The 24,351-nt window shown below is 34.1% G+C and overlaps 1 protein-coding gene across 1 annotated transcript; it reads right to left on the bottom strand.

Annotated features, from left to right (window-relative positions):
* Window positions 1-1,703: 1,703 nt before the first annotated feature.
* On the bottom strand, window positions 1,704-22,502 carry IFI44L (interferon induced protein 44 like). The gene is made up of 9 exons (XM_012787302.3): window positions 22,387-22,502; window positions 16,545-17,038; window positions 15,922-15,970; window positions 14,985-15,180; window positions 7,334-7,486; window positions 4,115-4,286; window positions 3,109-3,209; window positions 2,647-2,821; window positions 1,704-2,486 (listed from the first exon to the last, which is right to left on the bottom strand). Exons 2-9 carry the CDS (start codon window positions 17,032-17,034, stop codon window positions 2,470-2,472), a joined length of 1,353 nt encoding a protein of 450 aa, XP_012642756.1. The 5' UTR covers window positions 17,035-17,038; window positions 22,387-22,502; the 3' UTR covers window positions 1,704-2,469.
* Between the last annotated feature and the right edge of the window lie 1,849 nt (window positions 22,503-24,351).

Raw genomic sequence — 24,351 nt, 5'->3', positions numbered from 1 at the left:
TATAACATTTATAGATTGAATTAAATATAATACTATATATGGTTCGCAATATTGACTGACTTGTAGAGTGGCTTGAGACTGTGTGTCAGTAGCTCTGATGCCTAAGTGAATGGGCAGTGGTATGGAAAATTCCCTTCTTGGAAATCCCACCATAGCTCATGGATTTTATGATTGAAATACCATCAATCAAAGTCTGGCAGTGTGGAAAGACATAAACATGTGTGGACCTGGTTATCTCTGGCCTTGTACCACTCATGACAGTGAGTTTACACAAAGCTACAAATTTCCATCAGAAACAGTCACTTTCTAATGCAACCACCTAACCTACCCACCCACATGGCAAAGGCTCTAGCACTGAGGCTTAAACTGTCTCTACAACATCTCTCCTACTTTAGGGTGATTTTCTACCTCTCATTACACTTATATGTCATCTGCTACATCTCTTAGCACTATTTTGCTAAGAAAGAATTCAGCAACTTTGGCTGAGCTATATACCTTGCTCAATGGTAAATTATGTAAAGAGCAAAAATCTTGGATGACCTCTAGAATGTAGCAGAGTGATAAGTCCTACTACACCTCAGGATGCTAGAGAAAGATCATGAAAATCCACAAAGTGAAAAGTCCCCTCCCAGATAAAAGATAAATTTCTCCCTTTTTGAGATCGCCTCACCAATATTTCCCAACCTAACTTTCAAATATACATTTAACTCTATTGGATGTTTAAGTGTTGCCAAAGCAGTACAGAGCCCAAGGAAGAAGAGTCATGACATCATTTTGCTAACAGTGTCCTTCTTAGCACAAAAAGGAGATCTTAGCCTCAACATCCTTTATACTCCTAAAGGATGTTGGTTCATATAGACAGTCCTTCATTGTATATCTCTCCTGATCTCTCCATTACTCCTCCTCTTCCTTTCAGGGTCTCCATCTTCTTCATAAGGATACTCCTTTAAACTAAATAAAAAAGTCCCATATTCTGCCCAGATATTTTTCTGGGATGTTTTTCATAGGGATGGATGAGTTATGCCCCTGTAGTTGCTGAGGACAAAGGTGAATATTCAACCACCTTCAGTCTCTCCCAATCAACAATGGTCATGGCCTATTTTTTCCCCTGGATTACATAGAAGAAAACATGCCCTACTTTTTGTACCTACTACTTCTATATCTCTGTCATAACTGTTCTGGTTGCCAATCTACTTTTGTGCCAAATATCAACTTCTGGCTCTATTCCTCAATTTCCTTGACCAGTCTATTCCTAGATCTTTTCTGAAGACTCCATTTTTTCCACTGAATCATGGCTCCTGTACATTCACTTGAGTACAGAGTCACCTGCAGCTTTGCTTTAGGAAATATCCTGTAATTAGCCCTAAGAAGCTCTTGCCCTCTTAATACCTGTGACTACCCAAAAGAGAATAATTCTGGTTAAAAATAAATTAGACTGTTAGAATATAGATAACTATTGAACCAAGCCATATTCTTTTGAAAATGATTAAGAAATTCATAGAAGAGAGTTAAGAAGTCTTTATGAAAAAAAAAAAACCTTTAAAATGATCTATTGGACAGCTACCAAGAGGACTTCAGAATCATTTGGGGCACTTGTATGAAAGCCCTCTTACTGACTTCCACCAGCAACCTGATTTGATCACTCTGCTTTGGAGATGTGGCTAGGATGGTTTGGAATTTAATTAATGAAAAACAAGCATGGGTTTATCAGAAGAAAATTTATTTTTTTCCACAGAAATAAAATGTAAGTTGTTAAAAATATTGGTTCATTTTAATTAATTTAAATCAATTATTAAGAGTATTCATATTTTTATTCAGAGATAAGCAAAGCATTTCATCTTCTTCATTTCTGTTTTCTCTCTCCAGCATTTCATTCTCTCTCAATATTCCCTTCTCTACTGGAGAAAATGTTAAAGTAAACATTGTCACTCTGGGGAGCGAGGGAGGGAAGAGTAAATGCAGGTGTGCTTGCTCATTACCAAGCACTATGCTAAGTTCTGTGAAAACAAAGACAAGTAAAATCCAAACCTTGTTTCTCAAAGAACTCACAGTCTATTTAGGAAAACATATTTCTATATAATCATTTTATAATCATCATGCAATATAATTAGTACTCACAAAGTTTTATATAAAGTGGCATACAGGAATAAGTAAGGGAATAGCTAATTTTGCCTGGAGAGGTTTAGAAAGGTGTCACAGAAATTAAATTAGAAATGGTAACATCTAGAAATTGTACAGAATTTCTCCAGAAATATGTATGCAGGGTGGTTTGTGGTAGGGCCTATTTTAGCACACTACTTCTCAGGCTTGGCATTTTTGGACTTGAGGTATGACTGATCCAAGGACAGAAGACAAAACATGAACAAAAGCAGAGTCTGAAGGAGGCTGTCAACAGGGATGCACTGTAGTTGGTGCACTCCAACACAGGATCAAGTCAAGTGTCAGAATCAAGATAACTGATGTCACAGGCTATTTGCATAATTTACCTGAAAACAAAACAAACAAGAATGGAAATGGAACACCTATCCTAATGTGGCTATCAGGACCAGGGTAGGCAGATGTGCCCTAGCCATCTAACTGAGGTGTATCCTTGGGTTTTTCAAAAGGCACCAATGCTTTATGAGGGGCAGAAAGGGACCAGGTTACCAGTTTCCTCAAGAGGCACATCCTCTAAGAAGTCATCTGCTGCCCGCAGCATCTGCTTCAGTGCAGAGAGAATCAGAATGTCCTTTACAGGGTCCAGCTCAAACTCTGATGCATAATTTTCAACCATCAAGATATTATGAATAGGAATGCCTAGCATGTTGTTGACATTCCTTACCTATAGAAAATATATTAAGAAGCATAAGTCTTATATTTGAAATTTGATCAATTTTAAATACAACTCAAGAAGGAAAACAAAAAAATCAATGACTTGATAAATTCTCTCTAGAACATAATATATAATTCAGATAACTACAGTTTTGAAGTGGAATATAAACTTGAACTAACTGCAATTGACCCAATTCTTTATTTACCTGTGAAGATGTGTGATCACACACATACACACACACACGTATGATTATGATTCTATTAAAATAACATCTAGTTAAACACAGCATTCTTTACCTGGCTTTGAGAAGTCATAGATTGCTTCATGTTTAGAAAGTTATCTTGAAGAACTTCATTGTAATTTTTCACTTTAGTAAGCAAGACTACATGTGCCATACCTATATCAAACAGATAAATCAGTTATTTTATTTCATAAATAGCAATGTGTCAACAAGTTATTAAACAGATGTAAAAGCAACTCTATAAGGTGACTTTAAGAGTTGGAGAATGAAATATTCCCAATAAATCTTGATATGGAATCTGAAGTTTTTCTAATGGAAAAATGATCTTTTACTTCCAATGTTAGAGACCACTTTTAAATGCAATTAAATTCATATTAAATTGCAATAATCTATACTATTTAAAGAGTGTATTTTAAGTGGTAAAAGGGGAAAAGTAGTTGTTGGAATTTGGGGACAAAAAAAGAAAGAGAGAAGGTGGGGAGGGTTGTGTATGAGCATTTATAAAAGCAAACTGTACTAATTTCATAGTTCTACTAAGACCTGCCACCTTCCCCCTCAAACCACAGAAATCAGGTTAGTAAATCACACTTGGCTTGTAAACAAATAAAAATTCTGCTATGCTAACAACTGTTTCTAAGGAAAAAAAATATTGTAAAATTGAGAATTTCAAATGCCAGTTAAGGAAACCCCTGAGACTCCTTTACCAGAGCTTTTAGTATTTCTTCCTTACAGAAATCTTGTGTTTCCAGTTCCCATTATTAAGTTATTGGCTTTACTATCCTCTCTTAATTCAAGTCCCAGAGGAATAACTAGCAAAATTGGCTAGTTGACACCTGGTCTCTGGTAGAGGACAGTTCTCAATTGACATATATAATATTAAATTAGTATTTAGGGCCTTTCTTCCATCAAACCTGTACATTATCTCTCCTTGCTACCACCAACCCAGGGCTCATGAAATTGTGTGAAGGGTACATGGAATCTCTCTATAATCTCTTTGCAACTTCTCGTAAATCTATAATTATTTAAAAACAAAAATATTTGATAAGTACTGTTAGACTCACCACAGTTTAATACTTCTTTGTGAATTTGTTTGAACTTTGCCACCATTTTAGAGGAGAGATTGTTAATCGAGTTGATGTCTAAGACATAAGCCACACAGTGAATTCCGTCCTTGAGTGATGGAAAGGCAATGAAGTCAGAATGCTGAGGTGTAATTGGTTTATGGGGATTAAACTGTTAAGGAAACATAAGGTAACATTCAGAATTCACAGAGCTTCTCCTAAATTCTTTAAGATGCAATTAATTAATGTTTCAAATACCATCACTGACTATTTAGGAAAAACAATATTAAGCAAAAAAGAAGAAATCTGGAAATATCACATTACCAGACTTCAAATTATACTACAAGGCTACAGTAACCAAAACTGCATGTTACTGTCACAAAAAATAGAGACATAGGCCAATGGAACAGAACAGAAAACCCAGACATAAAACCATCTACAACAGCCAACTAATCTTTCATAAAGCAGACAAAAATATACACTGGGGAAAAGAAGTCCTATTCAATAAATGGTGCTGGGAAAATTGAATAGCCACATGCAGAATGATGAAACAGAATCCATATTTCTCACCATTAGCAAAAACTAATTCAAGATGGATAAAACACTTAAATATAAGACATGAAACCACAAGAATTCTAGAAGAAAATGTAGGAAAAACTCTTAGAGATATCAGCCTAGGCAAAGAATTTATGAAAAATACCCCAAAGGCAATTACAACAACCACAAATATAAATAAATGTGACTTGAATAAATTAAAAAGCTTCTGTACAGCTAAGGAAATAATCAAAAGAGCAAAGAGACAACCTACAGAATAGGAGAAATTATTCAAAAGCTATGTATCCAATAAAGGGCTAATAATTAGAACCTATAAAGAACTCAAGCAAATCAGCAAGGAAAAAACAAAAAAAAAAAGCCATTAAAAAGTGGGCAATGGATATAAACAGAAAATTTTCAAAAGAAGATAAATAAGTGGCCAATAAATACATGAGAGAATGCTCAATGTTACTAATCATCAGGGAAATGCAAATTAAAACCACAATGAGATATCACCTTACCCCAGTTAGAATGGCTTTTACTAAAAAGTCCAAAAACAATAGATGTTGGTGTGGGTGCAGAGATAAAGAAATGCTTATACACTGCTGATGAGACTGAGAATTAGTATAACCTCTACAGGAAACAGTATGGAGCTTCCTCAAAGAACTAAAAGTAGACCTACCATTTGATCCAGCAATCCCACTACTGGGTATTTACCCAGAGGAAAAGATGTCTTTTTATCAAAAAGAGACCTGAACTTGAATGTTTATTGCAGCACAATTCACAATTGCAAAGATGCAGAATCAATGCAAGTGCCCATCAGTTCATGAGTGGATTAACAAAATATGGTTTATGTATAATATGAAATACTACTCAGCCACAAAAAGGATGAATTAATGCCTTTTGCAACAGTTTGGATGAAACTGGAGACCATTATCCTAAGTAAGGCATCTAAACAATGGTAAAACAAACACCATATGTACTCACTATTAAATTGGAAATAATAATGAACACACATGATCACAGAGGGAAGTAAAACTCAGTGGAAATCAAGCAGGGGGAAGGAAAGAGGAGGGGAAGGGAATATATACCTAACGGGTACAGCGAACACTATCTGAGTGATGGGAACATTTATAACCCTGACACAAGCATTACAAAAGTGATCCATGTAACCGAAAACATTTGTACCCCTGCAATATTATATTTTGAAATAAATAAAATACCATCACTTCTAACCTCCAACCTAAAACTTTTCCTCATGCCCCTCAGCTGCTCCTTGCCCAGGTATCCTCTTTACACTTCCTTTCCACTGTAAGCACAATGCCATTATGTCTTTTGCATAGAAAAAAAAAACTTCATTGCTTTGGTAAAAATGAAAATTAGTCACTGTAAATATTGCAGGAAAGTACAAAGAATTTTTTTTAAAGAAAGCTAACTTCAAATCCTAGTCTCCATAAGTAAATCCCATTAACATTACCATTCAAAACTCCTCTCAAAGTATTTGCATGCTTAAAGGGACTAATGGATAGAGAAAGGAGAGAGAAAAATATGTTGAAAATGCCATTTAAATTAAGATACTATAATTTATTTTAATTTTACAGAAGACAATTAAACAGAAGTGAAAAGAAAGACATGTCAACTTTCAAGTTAATATCTACTTACCATGAGACAATAATCTTCCCGAGATTAAGAAAATAGATTACAAAACATAGCAATAGTTTAGGAAAGTGTAGTTTTTTAACTACATCTTTCAGTGTTGGACTGAATTAACTGTCCCTTTGCTGTGAAAAATGAGGATGTTAGTATACTCCTGAGTTCTCCCATTTCTCCACTCTCTTCCTCCTCTCTATATCTTTGTGCCTCCTTTTCCCTGAGAATACTGTGAGGTCCTTGAGGATAAAAACTGTGCTTTCATTCAACTATGTGTTTTCAATAACTAGCTTAGTGTCTGGCACAAATTAGGTTTTTAAGAAATAGTTTTTGAATGAATAAATGAGTACATAGGTAAGGTTTCCAATCAAGCACAATAGGGAGGGGTTATTTTTTAGAAATTGAGGCTGATTCTATTATACCAATACTGTTTTCTTTTGAAAGGTAATAATTATGGTTAGCTTTTTGAAAACTTAGAGTGCATTATTCATTTAATCTCTTCAGCCACTCTATGAGATGGACACTATTAATACCTACATTTCCCACATGAAAAAAACAAAACTTAGAGTGATAAGTATGCAAATTACTTATGGATATACATTTAATTAGTGGCAGAGCCAATCTTTGTATCTAGGTATTTAGTAGTGAAGCCTAAGCACTTACAATATATCACACTTCAACAGAAACTAGTTACTTGTCCCAATATTTTGTCTATGTTAATCAAAAAGTGCAAGAGATTAAACCATTACTTTCCTATTAGTTTACATCATTATAAAGAGGGATATAGACACAATATCTATCTGGCCTTTTACTTGAACCTGGATGAGTAGAATCATACCTTTTGGGTTTATTTCTCAATGTTACAGAAAAGAACATTCTGCTTTTCTTACATGAATATTTGTTCATTTAAAGTACAGTAGTGTTGGTTGATATTGAAACCAAATTATCGCAGTTGAATCAGCTTATGAGGCAAAAATTCAATGAAAGGTCCCAATGAAAAGATTTAAAATATTTTGGATATTGAGGACACCTTACCTGATATCTGTCTGGTATAGAACCTTTTAAGATGGGGGGGATGTCATCCACACACAGTCCTTCTCCCTCTGTCTCATCTAGCCCCATGGAGTCACACAACATAAATGGCAGAGACTTTCCACTAATTCCATCTTTAACAGAATATGTCCTATACTGTTAAAAAAAAAAAAGTATATCAAGTGTAAAAGTTCATTCTTCAGCCAGCATTCAAGAAATGACAATAAGAAGAATAGAGACTGGTTAATGTTTTAACAGCATTACCCTCAAACATTTTCATCTTAGGAACACTTTAGACTCTTAAAATTATGAAAACCCCAAAGATATGTTATTTATGGGGGTTATATCTATACATAGTTAACAATTAGAAATTAAAACTGAAAAAAATTAAATGTTTCTGTTTTTTAAAATTAAAAGATAAAATTATGTGTATTCATCATGTACAACATGTTTTGAAGTATATATATATATATATATATATATAATGAGATAACTGAAACTAGCTAATTAACTTATGCATTAGCTCATATATATCACTTTTCTGGGGAGGACATTTTATATTCACTTAGAATTTTTCAAAAATACAATATATTATTAACTATAGTCACTATGTTGTGCAACAGATCTCCTGAACTTATTTCTCCTAACTAACTAAAACCTTGTATACTGTGACCAACATATCCCAACCCTACTCCCCAACCACTCTAACCCCTGGACCACCATTCTACTCCCCACTTCTATGAGATCAATTTTTTAGATTCCACAGATGAGTAAAATCATGTGCTATTTGTCTTGATTATTAACATAATAAATGGATTATTAAATATAACATGACTGGAGTTTCTTCTTTTTATGGCTCAATAGTATTCCATTGTGCATATATTATATATTTCCTTTTTTTTAATTTCAGAATATTACGGGGTCACAAACACTTTGGTTACATAAATTGCCTTTGCACCTCCTGAGTCAGAGCTACAAGTGTGCCCATCCCCCAGACGGCACACCCCGCACCTCTTAGGTGTGAGTTTACCCACCCCCACCTAACCCCCAACCTGCCCAACACCTCATGAATGTTACCTCCAGATGTGGACATAAATTTTTATTGATTAGTACAAATTTAATGGTGAGTATATGTCGTGTTTGTTTTTCCATTCTTGTCATACTTCACTTAGAAGAATCGGTTCCAGCTCTATCCAGGATAATACAAGTGGTAGCTCACCCTTCTTTTTTATGGCTGAGTATTACTCCGTGGTATATATATACCACATTTTGTTACTCTACTCTTGTATTGATGGGCACTTGGGTTGTTTCCACATCTTTGCAATTGTGAATTGGGCTGCTATAAACATTCTAGTGCAGATGTCTTTTTTATAGAATGTCTTTTTTTTCCTTTGGGTAAATACCCAGTAGTGAGATTTCTAGATCAAATGGTAGTTCTGCTTTTGATTCTTTGAGGTATCTCCATACTGCTTTCCACAGAGGTTGTACTAGTTTGCAGTCCCATCAGCAGTGTGTGAGTGCTCCTATCTCTCCACATCCATGCCAACATTTGGGGACTTTTTGATAAAAGCCATTCTCACTGGAGGTAAGTAGTATCTCATTGTGGTTTTGGTTTGCATTTCCCTGATGATTAGAGATGTTGAGCATTTTTCCATGTTTCTTGGCCATTATTCTGTCTTCTTTTGAAAAGTTTCTGTTCATGTCCTTTGCCCACTTTTTAATGAGATTGATTCTTTTTCTTGCTGACTTTCCTGAGTTCTATACAGATTCTAGTTATCAGCCCTTTATCAGATGTATAGCAAGCAAATATCTTCTCCCATTTTGTAGATTGTCTATTTGCTCTCATATTAACTTCCTTGGCTGTGCAGAAGCTTTTTAATTTGATCAAGTCCCATTTATTTATTTTTGTTGTTGCTGTGATTGATTTGGGGATCTTCTTCATAAATATTTTGCCTAGGCTGATGTCTATAAGAGTTTTTCCAACATTTTCTTCTAAAATTATTATGGTTTCATGCCTTAGGTTTAAGTACATTACCCATTGTTAGTTGATTTTTGTGAGTGGTGAGAGGTAAGGATCCTGTTTCAATCTTCTACATGTGACTACCCAATTTTCCCAGCACCATTTATTAAAGATTCTTTTCCCCAGTGTATGTTCTTGTCTGCTTTGTCAAAGATCAGATGGCAACATGAGGATGGTTTTATATATGGTTCTCAGTGCTTTTCCATTGGTCTATATCTCTCATTCTTGTGCCAATCCCATGCTGTTTTGGTTATTACAGCCTTGTCAGATAGCTTGAAGTCTGGTAAATTGCTGTTTCCCAATTTATTATTTTTGCTTAATGTTGCCTTGGTTATACGGGGTCTTCTCTGGTTCCATACAAAGCATGAAATTAGTTTTTCTAGGTATGAGAAAATGGATGGTATTTTAATAGGGATTGCACTGAATCTGTAGATCACTTTGGGTAGTATAGATATCTTAAAAACATTTTCTTTATTCATTCACAGATAGACACGTAAGTTGATTCCATATCTTGGCAATTGTGAGTAATGCTGCCATAAACAGGTAAGTGAAGATATCTCTCCTACATACTGATTTTGCTCCCTTTTAATATATACTTTGTAGTGGGATTGCTAGATCATATGGTAGTTTTATTTTTAATTTTTTAAGAACCTTCATAATATTTTTCATAAAGGCTATACTAATTTACATTCCCACCAACAATGTGCAAGTGTCCCTTTTCTCCAGATCTTTACCAACACTTATCATTTGTCTTTTTGATAATAGCCATTCTAACAGGTGCAAGGTGATTATTGCATTGTGGTTTTGATTTGCATTTCCCTGATTATTAGTCATGTTAAGCACCTTTTCATATATCTGCTGGCCATTTGTACGCCTTATTTTGAGAAATATCTATTGAGGTGCTTTGTTCATTTTTTAATTGGGTTATTTTCTTTCCTGTTATTGAATTGTTTCAGTTCTTTACATATTTTGGATATTAAGCCATTATCAGACATATGATTTGCAAATATTGTCTCCCATTCTGTTTGTTGTCTCTTCATTCTATTTATTGTTTCCTTTGCTGTACAGAAGCTTTTTACTTTTATGTAATTCAATTTTTCTATTTTTTTCTTTTGTTGCCTATGCTTTCAGGGTTATGTCTAAAAAATCATTGCCCAGATAAATGTCATGGAGCTTTTTGCCAATGTTTTATTCTAGTAGTTTTATAGTTTAGGGTCTTACATGGAGGTCTTTAATCCACTTTTAGTTGATTTTTGTATTTGCTTTGAGATAAGGGTCTAATTATATTCTTCTATATGTGGATATCCAGTTTTTTCAACACCATTTTTGGAAGAGACAATCCTTATCCCATTGTTTATTCATGGCACCTTTGTTGAAAATCAGTTGACTATACATATATGGAATTATTTCTGGGATGTTGATTTTGTTCCATGGATCTATATGTTTGTTTTTATCCAAGTCCCGTGCTGTTTTAGTTACCATATTTTTATAGTATATTTTGAAGTCAGGTAGTGCAATGCCTCCAGCCTTGGTTTTTTGCTCAGGATTGCTTTGATTATTCAAAGTATTTTGTGGTTCCATATAAATTTTAGTGGTTTTTTAAAATTTCTATGATGAACATCATTAGTATTTTGATAGGGATTGCATCAAATCTATAGCTTGCTTCAGTTATTATAGACTTTTTAACAATATTAACTCTTCCAATCCTTCATTCTGGGATATTTTTCATTTATTTGTATCTTCTTCAATTTCTTTAATCAATGTTTTGTATTTTTCAGTATAGAGATCCTTCATTTCCTTATTTAAATTCATTCCTAAGTATTTTATCTTTTTGTAACTATTATAAATGAGATTGTTTCTTGATTTCTTTTTCAGGTAGTTTGCAGTTAGTGTATAGAAACACTAGTAATTTTTGTATCCTGAAAGTTTACTGAATTTGTGCATTAGTTCTACCATATTTTGGTGTAGTCTTTAGGGTTTTCTAGATAAAGATTATGTCATCTGAAAACAGGGACAACTTAACTTCTTCTTTTTCAATTTGGATATCCTTTATTTCTTTCTCTTGCCTAATCACTCTAGCTGGGACTTCCAGTACTATGTTGAATAGAATTGGTGAGAGAGGACATCCTAGTCTTGCTCCGGAACTTACAAAAATATATTTCAATATTTCTCCATTGAGTATGATGTTAGCTATGAGTTTGTCAAATATGGCCTATATTATGTTGAGGTACATTCCTTCGGTACCTGATTTATTGAGAGTTTTTATCATGAAAGGATTATACATTGTCAAATGCTTTATCTGAATGTACTGAAATTATATTATGGTTTTGTCTTTTATTCTGTTAATAAATGCACCACATGTATTAATATACATATGTTTGATATTTTACAGTTTGATTATAATATGGCTTGGGTTGGTGTTGTTTGAATTAAATCTGATTACAGACCTTTAACCCTCCTGCACCTGAATATTTACATCTTTCTCCATGTTGGAAGTTTTTGTGCTACTATTTATTTAAATAAACTTTCTATTCCTCTTACTTTCTTGTCTCCCTTTATCCCTGTAACTTGAATATTTGCTATTTTATGCTTTCCCATAAATTTCATAAGCTTTCTTCTTTCCTTTACATCTTTTTTTTTCCTCTGACTATATTTTCAAATAACCTGTCTTTGAGTTCACAGACTCCTTCTTCTGCTTGATGAAGTCTGCTGTTGATTCTATTATATTTTTCATTTTATTTATTGTATTTTTTTAGCTCCAGGATTTCTGGTTGATCATTTTTTTTATTATTTCAATCTTTCTTTTAAATTTCTTGTTCATTCACTTATTATTTTTCTTATTTTGTTGAACTACATTTATAAATGTTCTTGAAGTTTGCCAACCTTCCTTAAACAGTAACTTTGAATTCCTCAGGCAGTTTATACGTCTCCATTCTTTAGGGTTGGCCACTGCTGCATTATTTCATAACTTTGGTGATGTCATGTTTCCATGATTGTTCTTGATCCTTGTGATCATGTGCCAATGTCTAAACAATTCAAGAAGTAGGTACTTAATCCAGTCTTTGAAGACTGGTATTGTCTGAGAAAGCCCTTCAATAGTCAGTCTACCCAGGGATTCTGGGCAGGCTGTCTGGCATTGTCATTGTTCTAAATCCTGGGCCCAATGTGGCTAGTAGAGTACTGGAGCATTCCTGAAGCTGGGGGCCACTAAGGCATTCCTGCCACTAAGGTCTGTTCACAGCTTGGGGCTACTAATAATCCAGCAGTGCTGTGGTCCATGGATGAGTCCACCATGCAAGCTGATGCCTGGGGCCACACAGTCTTGTCTGATTCTAGAATGAGTCTAGAGGCTCAGCCCACAGGTACTGGACTAAAGTCTGGGACCATGGGCTTCTGCCTGGTGCTAGCTTCAGTACTTTTCCTAACAACCACCACATTTCAATGTGCATTATAAGTACCTTATGTTCCCTTCCCATTTTATCACATTGAATATTAAAATGATATGTACTCTAAAGTGGAGTTTAAATAAGACCAATAACTGTTACTGATTCATCAAGGATATTCTTAAGTATGACTGGTATTTTGTTTGTTTTTCCTGTAAGTGCAGTGATGAAGAGAAACACAGTGACTACTAGTAGCGTTTGGTATCACTGCTTGATTTGCGTTAAAGTGCCAACATGTAAAACTATTATTGTTTTAATCAGGTTGTAATTATTGTATAATCAGGTTGAATGCCAAAATATTAGGAAAAAAAAAGCATCTTAGAATTATTCTAAAAATAGTTTTGAACTTACAGATCTCCTTAAAGTGTCTCAGAAAAACCCAGAGGTCCACAGACCTCATTTCGAGAAGCATAACTTTAATCAAATCTTTTCTTCTAGATAAATACATTCAATCTGATTCCAAGAGTATTTTTCAGAAGAATTCTGAAAAAATTATATTTGTTGGTCAGACACATTTCCAACATAAGTAACATATATGGACGATTTGGGAAGAATGACAAAGAAAATGTTTCTCAGAGACACCAGCAGGATTTTAATTTTAATTCTTCCATTTGTGGTGCCGGCAAATGTCTGTCACATTCCCAAACCAGGAAGAAGAGAACCCCTTTATGACCTATTGTAATTCATGATGGAGTCAAAAACTCCCATGGATCCATGCATGCCTAGGAATAATCCCATTGAAGATTTCAATCTAAGAGAATGGAATTCACTGGTGCGTCACCATGAAAGGAACTATGCAAAGAATTTTAAAATTTTAAGAATATAAATATGCCCTTTCATAGTCTCTTTAACCATTAATTAGTTTCCTTTATAACTTCAATTCTTCAAAAGAAAGGGTCTCTGATCATAAATATTCTATTTCCCTCATGAAAATTTAGCCCTATATTTCTTCAATTTATATAGTATTTCCATTTTATTTGGAGTTCAGGATCTACATCTTCTCTTAAAACAATAGTTTTAAAACTATTGTATTAAAATTACCTCTTAAAACTTAAAAGGAAAAAAGAGGAATTCTTTCCTGAATAGTATCTCTATTGTAGCATCTATTACATTGAATGTTCTTATTTATTTATTACCTGCTTTGGTTTCTGAGATCCCTAAGCAATAGGACCAAGTATTACTTGTATTTAAGTCTTTATTGCCAACACAATATTTAGCAAATAGAAACATTTCAATCAATGCTCAATGAATTAAATTTTTGTAGGGGTATCTTGCCTTGGCTTCTGAGATTAGATTGATATTTTATATAAAGCCACTCAAGAGGATAGTATCTGGCCAACATCAGGAAATAAGATGTGATTGTTGAAAGTCCTACAAATGCTTTCAGTTACTGAATGTGACACAAAAAGTAAAATGAACCATTACTGTCTTATATTATGCTAAATTGTGCTTAAATTTGACTATACACAGCATAATCCCCAACAAATGACCACAACAGGTTGTAGTAATAAAAAAAAAAAAAGACCTGATTCTAAAATGGTCTATTCTATACTTTTCTTTCCTTTTATTGTTTTTGGTTTGATTGTATGATAACACTAACAAGCATAAACCAGAAGGAAGTTTCTAGACACCCTAATTTGTAGCTATTTAGAAAACAATTAAGAATCACTACTTATTTCCTTAAGTCTGTTTATTTAGATTTACCCTTCAAAGGTTGGCCCACCAAAGTGAATTGCTGTTTTGCTTTTTATCACCATTTCTTACAGAAAGGTCTTATATAATAAAAAGAAAGTATTGTCTTATGTAATTATCATTATTTTCTTACAAAAAAAGAGAAAAGCATTTCAATCCAGCTAAAATCATGTGGTACATCCATAAAAATGAACATCAAGTATAATGGACTTAGATTTCCACAGGATTTTAAAAATTCCGTTGCTTTTTTCTACAAACACCAAAAAGCATTCTTCATATAACCCCTTCTTGCATCCATAAAAATTGAAAGTTTCTCTGTGTAATATAACTCAATGGAGGCAATTCTGACTCAACTTTTACTTCTGCTTTACATTTGATTTAGGATTTAAGTTTGCAGATCAGGAGATTTATGTTCTGAGAGAAAAAGGCAAACAAATGAACAAATACAATGATTGTGATCTATAAGATAAAATTCTCAGGTAATCCTAAAATAACTTACCTGTTCAGTAATGCTGGTGATATCAGATCCCACTATTGCTTGGCGAGTCACACGGCCATGAAAAACAGACTTGACTGAATTGAAAAAACTGGACTTTCCAGACCCAACTGGACCCAGCAAGAGAATATGAACTTTTGAAACCCAATCTGCATAAAGTTTGTAGGCTCTGAGTTCTTCTAGAAGTCTATTTCTGTGCCTGTTAAAATGTAGTAGTTTAACAGAACAGCCAAACTTTCAGATAGAACAGCACAATTCACCTGGAGCTTCTTTTACTTCCCTTTTGAGTGTATATTTTAATAACATTATTTTGACAGTAGTATATTATATAATACGATTTGAAATGTCTAAGGTTATATATTTTGTGCTTGAAGAAATTGCATTTTTTTATATCTGACTAGAGTTAAACATTAACCAGCAACCGAAACATTGTTAAACTATTAGCCTTAGATCACATAAATCTAATTAGAAATATCAGTAATGCTTAAGATTAATTATTTTTACTAAAAATATATTAAGCAGAAATCAAAATAAAATATATATGATGTAGCTATCTATCCATAAATCAGAAAAGAGGGTTTGTTTTTGACATTTACTGAGAATTCTCAAAAAAATGTATTCTCAAGGAAAGGACTGAGAGAAATTATCTAAAATGGTTATCCAGACTCTATCTCAAAAACTTTGAATCTAACAGGTTCAAAGGGAAACACAAGTCAAACCAGTCAATTGTCACCAAGTGGATTTTAAACGTTTCACAGTTGGTAGTGGTTTTGTCATTGTTGTTATTCTCGACCACCTTGAACATTTAATGTCAACATTATAACTCATGTTTTATCATTCCAAGTGATATGATTTTTATCTTTACTATTTCATTGTCACCACCCTTTATACAATTATTCTAACTGAAATGAATAATAGATAGTCCAAGAATCTAACTTACTGTGTGACGTTCATTATCCTCTTCATGTAGCTTAGATTAGCCTTAACTCCTATAAGAAATAAACATAGCATAATAAGTTTTTAAACTTGTCTGGTTAAATGTGGTCGTCTACTTTTTAAATAGGACATTGAGTCTGCTTGAATAACCCAGAACTGAGCTGTTCAGTTAGGAGTTAGGGTTGGCAGCATAATGAGAGGAGAAGGGGGGAATATTATCCTCTCTGCACATTAATTCCCTCTGGAAACTCTCACATAACTATGCCTAGAGGTCCTAAAACTGATCTTTGAGTCATATGTCAAAAAAAGACTAGCTCTGATGGTAAGATACCTATTTTCCCCACTTCCCCCCTTCTCCCAACTCCATCTCTATCTCATTTTCTATCTCTATGAATACCTCTATGAATATCTCTTAACTTACTCTGCTCAAAGCAGCCTATACTTTGTGAGTAATACCTTTATAAACTTTATGTCCCCCAGGTTTCATTTTGGATTTTATGAAAGTCTATTAAGTGGCATGAAATCTGTTTCTCTCACTTTTCCTTGTTCTCATAAATTGATAATTATCTATCAAACACAAAGACCAGAACCAGAATGTAGGATGTGGGATTACCTCATTGGACATACCTTCAACTCGAAAAACTTCACATTCCAAATATTCGTAGCGATCTGGAGCCCTTCGTTGAAATAGTCCTAATGATTTTATTACATTTTCATGTAGATAAAGTGTCTTATTGTGTGGACACAGACAGAAAACCTTCTCAGCAGATAAATAATACGTCAGTTGATTATCAGTAGCTTGTGGTGCCATATTTAAAGGAAAAGTGTGCATTTCAGTTATGTTATCTTTACTTCTAAATGGAAAAAAAAAGGAATAATGTGGTTCTTCAAAACGTTCCCATAATCTAGGATAATTCCCAAGCATAAAGACCCCAATAATAACGTGATGAAGGTAAATCATTGTTATAGTGGATCCCTGATGACTGCAATGCTGAACCATATCTGTAACTCCAGATCCATGAACACTAGATTTATAAAGAAGACTCAACGAAACATTTCCAAATAGCTTTCGCAGACGCTTTTCATCATTCCATGTCAATCTTGTTGTCATGTTCATTGTTCTGTATGTAATGGAAAAACAATTATAGGTTGAGAGGTGAGTATAACATAGTAACTTATAGCATAGCAGAGATTCTACTTCTAGTTTCTGTGTTCTTTTTTCTCTGACTCAATTAAAACACATTATTTGGATTGTAAGGCAAAACCATATAGAGGTGGCACAATAATAAGTAGATATGAAATATATAATTTAGAAATAAAAATATCATTAAACTTTTTAAATCATTTGACAAAATAAATTTCAGAATGGATAAAGAATAAAGAAAAAATAATCAATTAGGATATAAGTGAGCAAACTTTTTCTTAATTAACCAGATATTAAATATTTTAGCCTTGTGGCCCATATGGTTTCTGCCACAGCTATTCAACTTTGCCATTGTAATCCAAAAGCAGTCAGAGACAATATGTAAACAAATAAGTAGGACTGTGTTCCAATAAAACTCTCTTTACAAAAATAGGTGGCTGGAACACAGTAGGCCATACTTTGCCAACCCATGAAATAGAACTGAGGAATTTATGGAGAAAATTGCTCAGAAAGAAAGAAATTGAAATATGAAAGAAGTTAACAGTTAACTCCTTGTTCAACCCCAAGCCTTTTTATAAGGACCGTGATTGATTCCAACCATGAGGGCTCCACCCTCATGACTTAATTTCCTGGTAAAGGCCTCACTTCTTAGTATTATCACATTGGAGATTTGGGATAGGATGCACACATTCAAATCATAGCACCATATATCTAATAAGGGGTTAATATTTAAAATATAAAAGAAATTCACATAGCTCAATAAGAAAAAAAAAAAACCAAATATCCAATTACAAAATAAGCTAGGCATCTTAACAAACATTTCTCAAAAGAAGACATATGAATAACCAATAGGTTTATGAAAAAGTGCTAACCATAAACCATCAAAAAATGCAAATTAAAATTACAATGGAATATCACCTCACACCTATTAGAATGGCTATAAATAAAAAGGTGAAAGATAAGTCTTAAGGAGAATGTGGATAAAAGGGAAGTTTTTTTCACTATTGGTGGAAATGTAAATTAGTATAGCCTCAAGAGAACAGCATGGAGGTTCTTCAAAAAACAAAAAATAGAATTACTATATAACCCACCAATTCCAATTCTGGGTGTATACTATAGTTTGAATATTTGACCCTCCAAACCTCATGTTGAAATTTGATCCCCATTGTTGGAGGTAGGGCTTAAGTGGGAGGTGCTTTGCTCCTGGGGGTGGATCCTTCATAAATAGCTTAGTCCTATTCTCATGGTAATGAGTGAGTTCTTACTCTATTCCTGCCTGTAAAATCTGGTTGTTAAAATAACTTGGAAGTCCCCCTCTTTCTCTTGCTTCTTCTTGATTTCTGTCTCTCACCATGTGATCTCTGCACACAGCAGCTCTCCTGTGCCTGCCTTCAGGAGTGGGAGCACCCTGAATGCCCTCACCAGAAGCAGATGCTGTCACCATGCTTCTTGTACACTTTGCAGAACTGTGAGTCCAATAAATCTCTTTTCTTTATACATTACCCAGACTCAGATATTCCTTTATAGCAACACAGACTGTAGCAGTAAATATTCAAAAGAATTTGAAATCAGTATGTTAAACAGATATCTGCACTCCCATATTCATTGTGTCATTATTCACAATAGCCAAATATGGTATCAACCTAAGTGTCCATCAATAGATAAATAAAGAAAATGTGGTGTATATACACAATGGAATATCATTCAGCCATTAAAAGGAGAAAATCCTGTTGCAAAAATGTGGATGAACCTAGAGAACATTATGTTAAGTGAAATAATTCAGGTGCAGAAAAACAAATGATCTCACTTATATGTGCAATCTAAAAAAAGTTAAACTTATAGAAGTAGAAAGTAGAATGGTGGTTATAAGAGGTAGAAGAAGGAAGAGGTAATAGTAAGATGTTGACCAAAAGAATATGAAGTTTTAATTAGGTGGAACAAGTTTTTTGATATCTATTATATGACATGGAGACTATAGTAAATAATAATGTATATTTCAAAATTACTAAAGGAATAAATTTTAAATATTCTTATTACAAAAATTAAGTATATGAGGTGTGAACAATTTCTAAAGAGATAATTAAATGGAGAATTTTATGAAGAGAATGAAAGATGATCCCAATAAATGGAGATCTATACTATATTATCAGATGAAAAGAGTCTTCTTGAAAATGATGTCATTTCCTCCAAACTTTATCTTTAAACTCAATGTAAGTGCAATCAAATACTCAAGAACACTCTATCCATTAGATGTAATAAAATTCCCATGATCCACATGTCCTAAAATTCACATATTACAAGAAAAAAAGCCAAGATACTATTGAAGGATACTACGCTGAGAATTTTATAAAATTATAGTAATTAGGAGAATGTTGTAGTGGCACTAAGAAAGGTAAATAGCCTTGTAATTGACCAAGTTTCATAGCCTGGGCCCCCTAAGAAACAAAACTCAAGGCTAAGTTCACGTGCAGAGGCTTTATATAGTGAGGTGCAGTTTGAGAGAAACAAGCATCAGTTAAACAGAAGTGAAGTAGATAAGGACTTAACCCAAATACAAAGTTGGTTTTGTAATACTAATTACTCAGTCTTAAGGGCAAGTGGTTAGCTCTATAGAAAACATTTTTAAAAATTAAATCATATCATTCTTATAGCCCAACAATCTCCCCAAAAATAAATTCAGTTGTTGTGAAATATTAAATGTAAAAAGTCTTAGAAGAAAACATTGAAGAATATCTTTTATGGCCTTTGTATTAGAATGGATTTCTAAAATAAGGAACTAAAAAAGTCAAACAATAAAGGAAAGAATGATAAATTTGACTCCATTAAAACTTTAAAGTTTTTTATAACAAAATATACAACAAATACAATTTAAAACCAGGCACACCCAAGAACAAACTATTTGTAATGTATATTCTATAAATATTATCTAGCATATATATGTAGAATTCCTATAAAAGAAATAAAGAAATCACAAGCATCCTAATAGAAAAATAGTCAAAGTGTATGAACAGGAAATTCACAAACTGAGGTAACCCAAATGGGCTATAAAACATTTGAAAAAAATGTTCAACAACTCTTGTAACATGGAGCTGTAAGTTAAACAATGATGGGATGTCATCTCACATCAAAACAGAAGTCCAGCAATACCACTAGTTGGCCAGGATATGGAGATTCAAGAGTATCAACATTGTCCTGATGGGCATGTGCCTTTAAGAGAAAAGTATTGGAAATTGGATGCACAAATTTTGGTATAATTTACATAGTGAAATACCTGACAGTAGTTGAAGTGATTGAACTAGAACTACTTTTATCAACATGGATAAAACTCAAATAATTAATCTTGAGTATAAAAAGCAAGTTAAGAATGAGATACTTAGAATAATACTATTTACATAAAATGTTAGCATAAAGCAATACTAGAGATCACACTTAGATGCTTAATACATACATACATACATATAGTAAAAGCATAAAGATAAGCATGATAATAATCTATACCAAAGTCTGAATAGTGTTTCTCTCTGGGAAGGAAGGGAAAAAAAGAGAATATAGGAGAGATCCACAGATCACTTCAACTCTATCTTTAATGCTTTTGTTTTTAAGAAAAAAACTACTCAAATATATAAAGCAAATCACTTAAAAAATCTAATAAAACTGTGTGAGGATTACACTAAGCTTCATTTATTCTCTATAGTTAATTCATGTATGAAATTTCTATTAAAATAAAAGAACAAATGAAAGAGAAAAATATGACCATTAGTGGCAATTCCATTCTGAAACCCTTTTCCAAAGAAATGAAAGCAGGCTATTTTCTTCACACATAGCTAGGAAACATTGGATAGCAATAAATCACTTACCTGTCTTGTTCTCACTTATATGTGGGAAATAAAAGTTGATCTCATGGAGGTAGGGAGTAAAATGGTGGTTACTAGAGTTTGAGAAGTTTAGGGCAGAGGAGAAAGTGAAAGAGGTTGGTTAATGGGTACAAAATTAAAGTTAGATAGAAGGAAGAAGTTCGTGTAATCCTAGTTAGTACTCTGGGAGGCCGAGGCAGGCAGATTGCTCGAGGTCAGGAGTTCAAAACCAGCCTGAGCAAGAGCAAGACCCCGTCTCTACTATAAATAGAAAGAAATTAATTGGCCAACTAATATATATAGAAAAAATTAGCTGGGCATGGTGGCACATGCCTGTAATTCCAGCTACTAGGGAGGCTGAGGCAGGAGGATTGCTTGAGCCCAGGAGTTTGAGGTTGCTGTGAGCTAGGCTGATGCCATGGCACTCATTCTAGCCTGGGCAACAAAGCGAGACTCTGTCTCAAAAAAAAAAAAAAAAAAAAAGAAACTCACTTTCCCCCTCATCTTTCCTTCCTTGCTTCTTTTTCCTTATATATTGTGATCCCTAGCACGGCTTCCCTTTCTTCTAGACCTGGAGGCAAGGGTTTTAATTGTGTAATTGCTGTATTTGCATGACTGCTCCCAAGAGTTGTTTTTATTTAAAGAACCCCAGCAATCAAATACAGATTGGCTGGCTAGCTCCTGTGTTTGCACACAATTCCTCTGCCACTTAAGCGCTCTGTGTTTACACACAGGACCTCTAGCAGTTCGGGCTGGCCAAGGTACTGCTTTCCACAGCTCTGGGAGACAGAGGACAAAGGGTTGATATGTTTCATATAGGGTGCCTCTGGAGGGGAATGAAAATTGGGGTAGCATACTAAAGGGGTGAAGGAGTGGCCTGTGAGATGAGGTAGAAGACATTTGCTACAAAGTAGGCGACGAGAGACATGAAGACCCAAAATCTGTAGTAGTGGTGGAGGGAAAACAGAGAAGGAGATGGATTGGGGAGAATTTTAGAAGCTAAAAGTGCCAGATGAGTGATGGGCTGCTGAGAGAGAGAGAGAACAAGAGAGATTCCAAGGTAACAGAGAAGCTTCTGGCATTGATGCCAGTGTAGAAGGTGATGTCATCATCAGGACAGGAAATAGGAGAGGCAAAGCAGATTTGGGGGAGGGGAAAATGATAAGTCCAGTTCAGGAAAAAAAATAAAAAATAATAAAAAAATAAAAATAAAAAAAAAAGAAGGAAGAAGTTCTAGTGTTCATAGCACAGTAGGGTAACTATAGTTAACAATAATTTATTGAATATCACAAAATAGATAGCAAATAAGATTTGGAATATTCCTAACACAAATAAATGATAAATAATTGAGGTGATGAAAATCTGAGTTACCCTAATTTGGGAATTACCTATTGTGTGCATGTATCAAAATATCACATGTACTCCATAAACATGTTCAATTATTATGAATAGAAAGAAAGAAGTCACTTACCTGTTTTTAAGAGTTGGATCAGGCTTAAATTGAGGATTAACTGTTCCAATTCATCAAGCAGCCACAGTTTTGAGACAAAAGGTTCTAAGGAACCGTGGCTTCAGAGACTCAAGGAAAGAAATGAAACTGAAACTTAAAGCAGCTAATGTTCAGCTTGCAGCATGCCAACTGACGTTAAGTTTCTCTCTTGCTGAGAAGGGAGAAAGAGAAAACAACAAAAAAGTTCCTGCTGAGCACATGAAAAAGATCATTGCTCTCCTTGTGGACCACATGTAGGCACACACGAAATGGCAATTACTAATAAAAAACTGCAATAAACCAATGGTTAACTTTTCTTATGCATTTAACTATGTACATGGCACTGTGTACTAATGCATTTTCCTAACTTTTCCTCAGAACAACCTCATACAGTAAACTCTATTAGTAGCCCTATTTCTCAAAGTATAAAAATGAAGCTTAAGGATATTAAGTGACTTTGGCCAAAGTAATTCAGCTGACAAAATGATAGAGCTGGCTACTATTCAAAACCAAGTCTGCCTGCAGTGGAACAAACTGGATGGTGATTTAGCTTTTCCTGAATTCATAGGGCAGTTCACAGTTCATTTTCCCATTTATTCATTCATTCAGTCAGCACTGGACTAGACCCTGAGAAGGATAATGGTGAGTAAGATAAAAACACTGCCCTCAAGGAGAGTGCTGTGTACTTAGGAAGACAGATATTCAAACAATTCTGTTACTGTGCTAAGTGCTATAAGCCAGGAAAAACAAGATTTTCTGAAAGCCAGATAACAGTGGCCTCACTCAATTTGTGGGCACCAGTAAAAGGCTAGCCAGCAAACCAAAGTTTAAACTGAGACATCAAGTGAAGGCAAGGAAGTGAAGCAGGAGAGCATGATGTCATCAGGACCATCCAAGTATTTCAGCGTGTCTGGAATGAAGTGACAGCATCCAATTCACAGCAAAGAGGCTAGGGAGGTAATCAGTACTCAGAATGGCCTTAAACTTCTTTAATTAAGTTGGATTTTATCATGAAGACAATGAGAAGTTATTAAGACTATAAAAGCAGAGGAATGGCATGGACAAAATTGAATGTCTTAGAAAGAAGGGTGTATCGATTTTCTCTTGCTTTGTAACAAATTATCACCACTCACAGGCTTTAAACCAAATCAAATTTATTATCATGTAGTTTCTATGAATCAGGAGACCAGCATGACTCAGCTGGATTTTCTGCTCAGGATCTCTCACTCAAGATGTTGACCACCTATGGTGTCATGTCAATCTCCAAGAAAAGAAACCAAAGCTCCTTGAAGCAATGTTTGACTCCAGGTCTGGGCCAAGAAAACTACAGGATAAACCTGGAATGTTTTGTGAAGCCAGAAAGTAAGGAGGTGTTCAAAATCAAGTGAGGGAATGTCCAAAGGCACAGAATGATCAAAAGGGGAATGATCAAAAGGGGAATCATTTGAGAAAATAAATAATGGTATTTAATGGTATTGGATTACATTCCTTAGAATAAAATAAATATCTATACTGATATACATAAATAATTAAACAAGTAAATAAATGAGGGTAAAAGTACAATTCCAAATTCCAATTAATAAATATAGGAAAAAATGACAGATTAGAAAATCAATATTAGGTAAACTACATAATAATAATTCTTTGCAGGCAAGATCCAGCAAAGCATGCTAAAATTAATGAGTATGAATTTGGGGAGAAATAGAATATTTGCATAGCCTCAAAGAATCTCTCCCAACATATTTATTAATTTCAAAGGAAAAAAACAGTAACATTAAAGTGGGTAAATCCTACAAACATCACCTTAACTAAATGATCAAGGTTAATATTCCCAGGATGGAAATACTGGTGTCATGTACTTCTAGTTATCGTTCACTGAGAATGACACATTGTTTCTGTAATTCACTTGCCAAACATGCATAACCTTTATCTAATCATGAGAAACCA

This window comes from Microcebus murinus, chromosome 2 (assembly GCF_040939455.1).
Source record: "Microcebus murinus isolate Inina chromosome 2, M.murinus_Inina_mat1.0, whole genome shotgun sequence".
In the NCBI taxonomy this organism is placed as follows: Eukaryota; Metazoa; Chordata; class Mammalia; order Primates; family Cheirogaleidae; genus Microcebus; species Microcebus murinus.
Note: the sequence above shows the minus strand (reverse complement) of the source record. Positions and strands in the feature narration are given on the sequence as shown.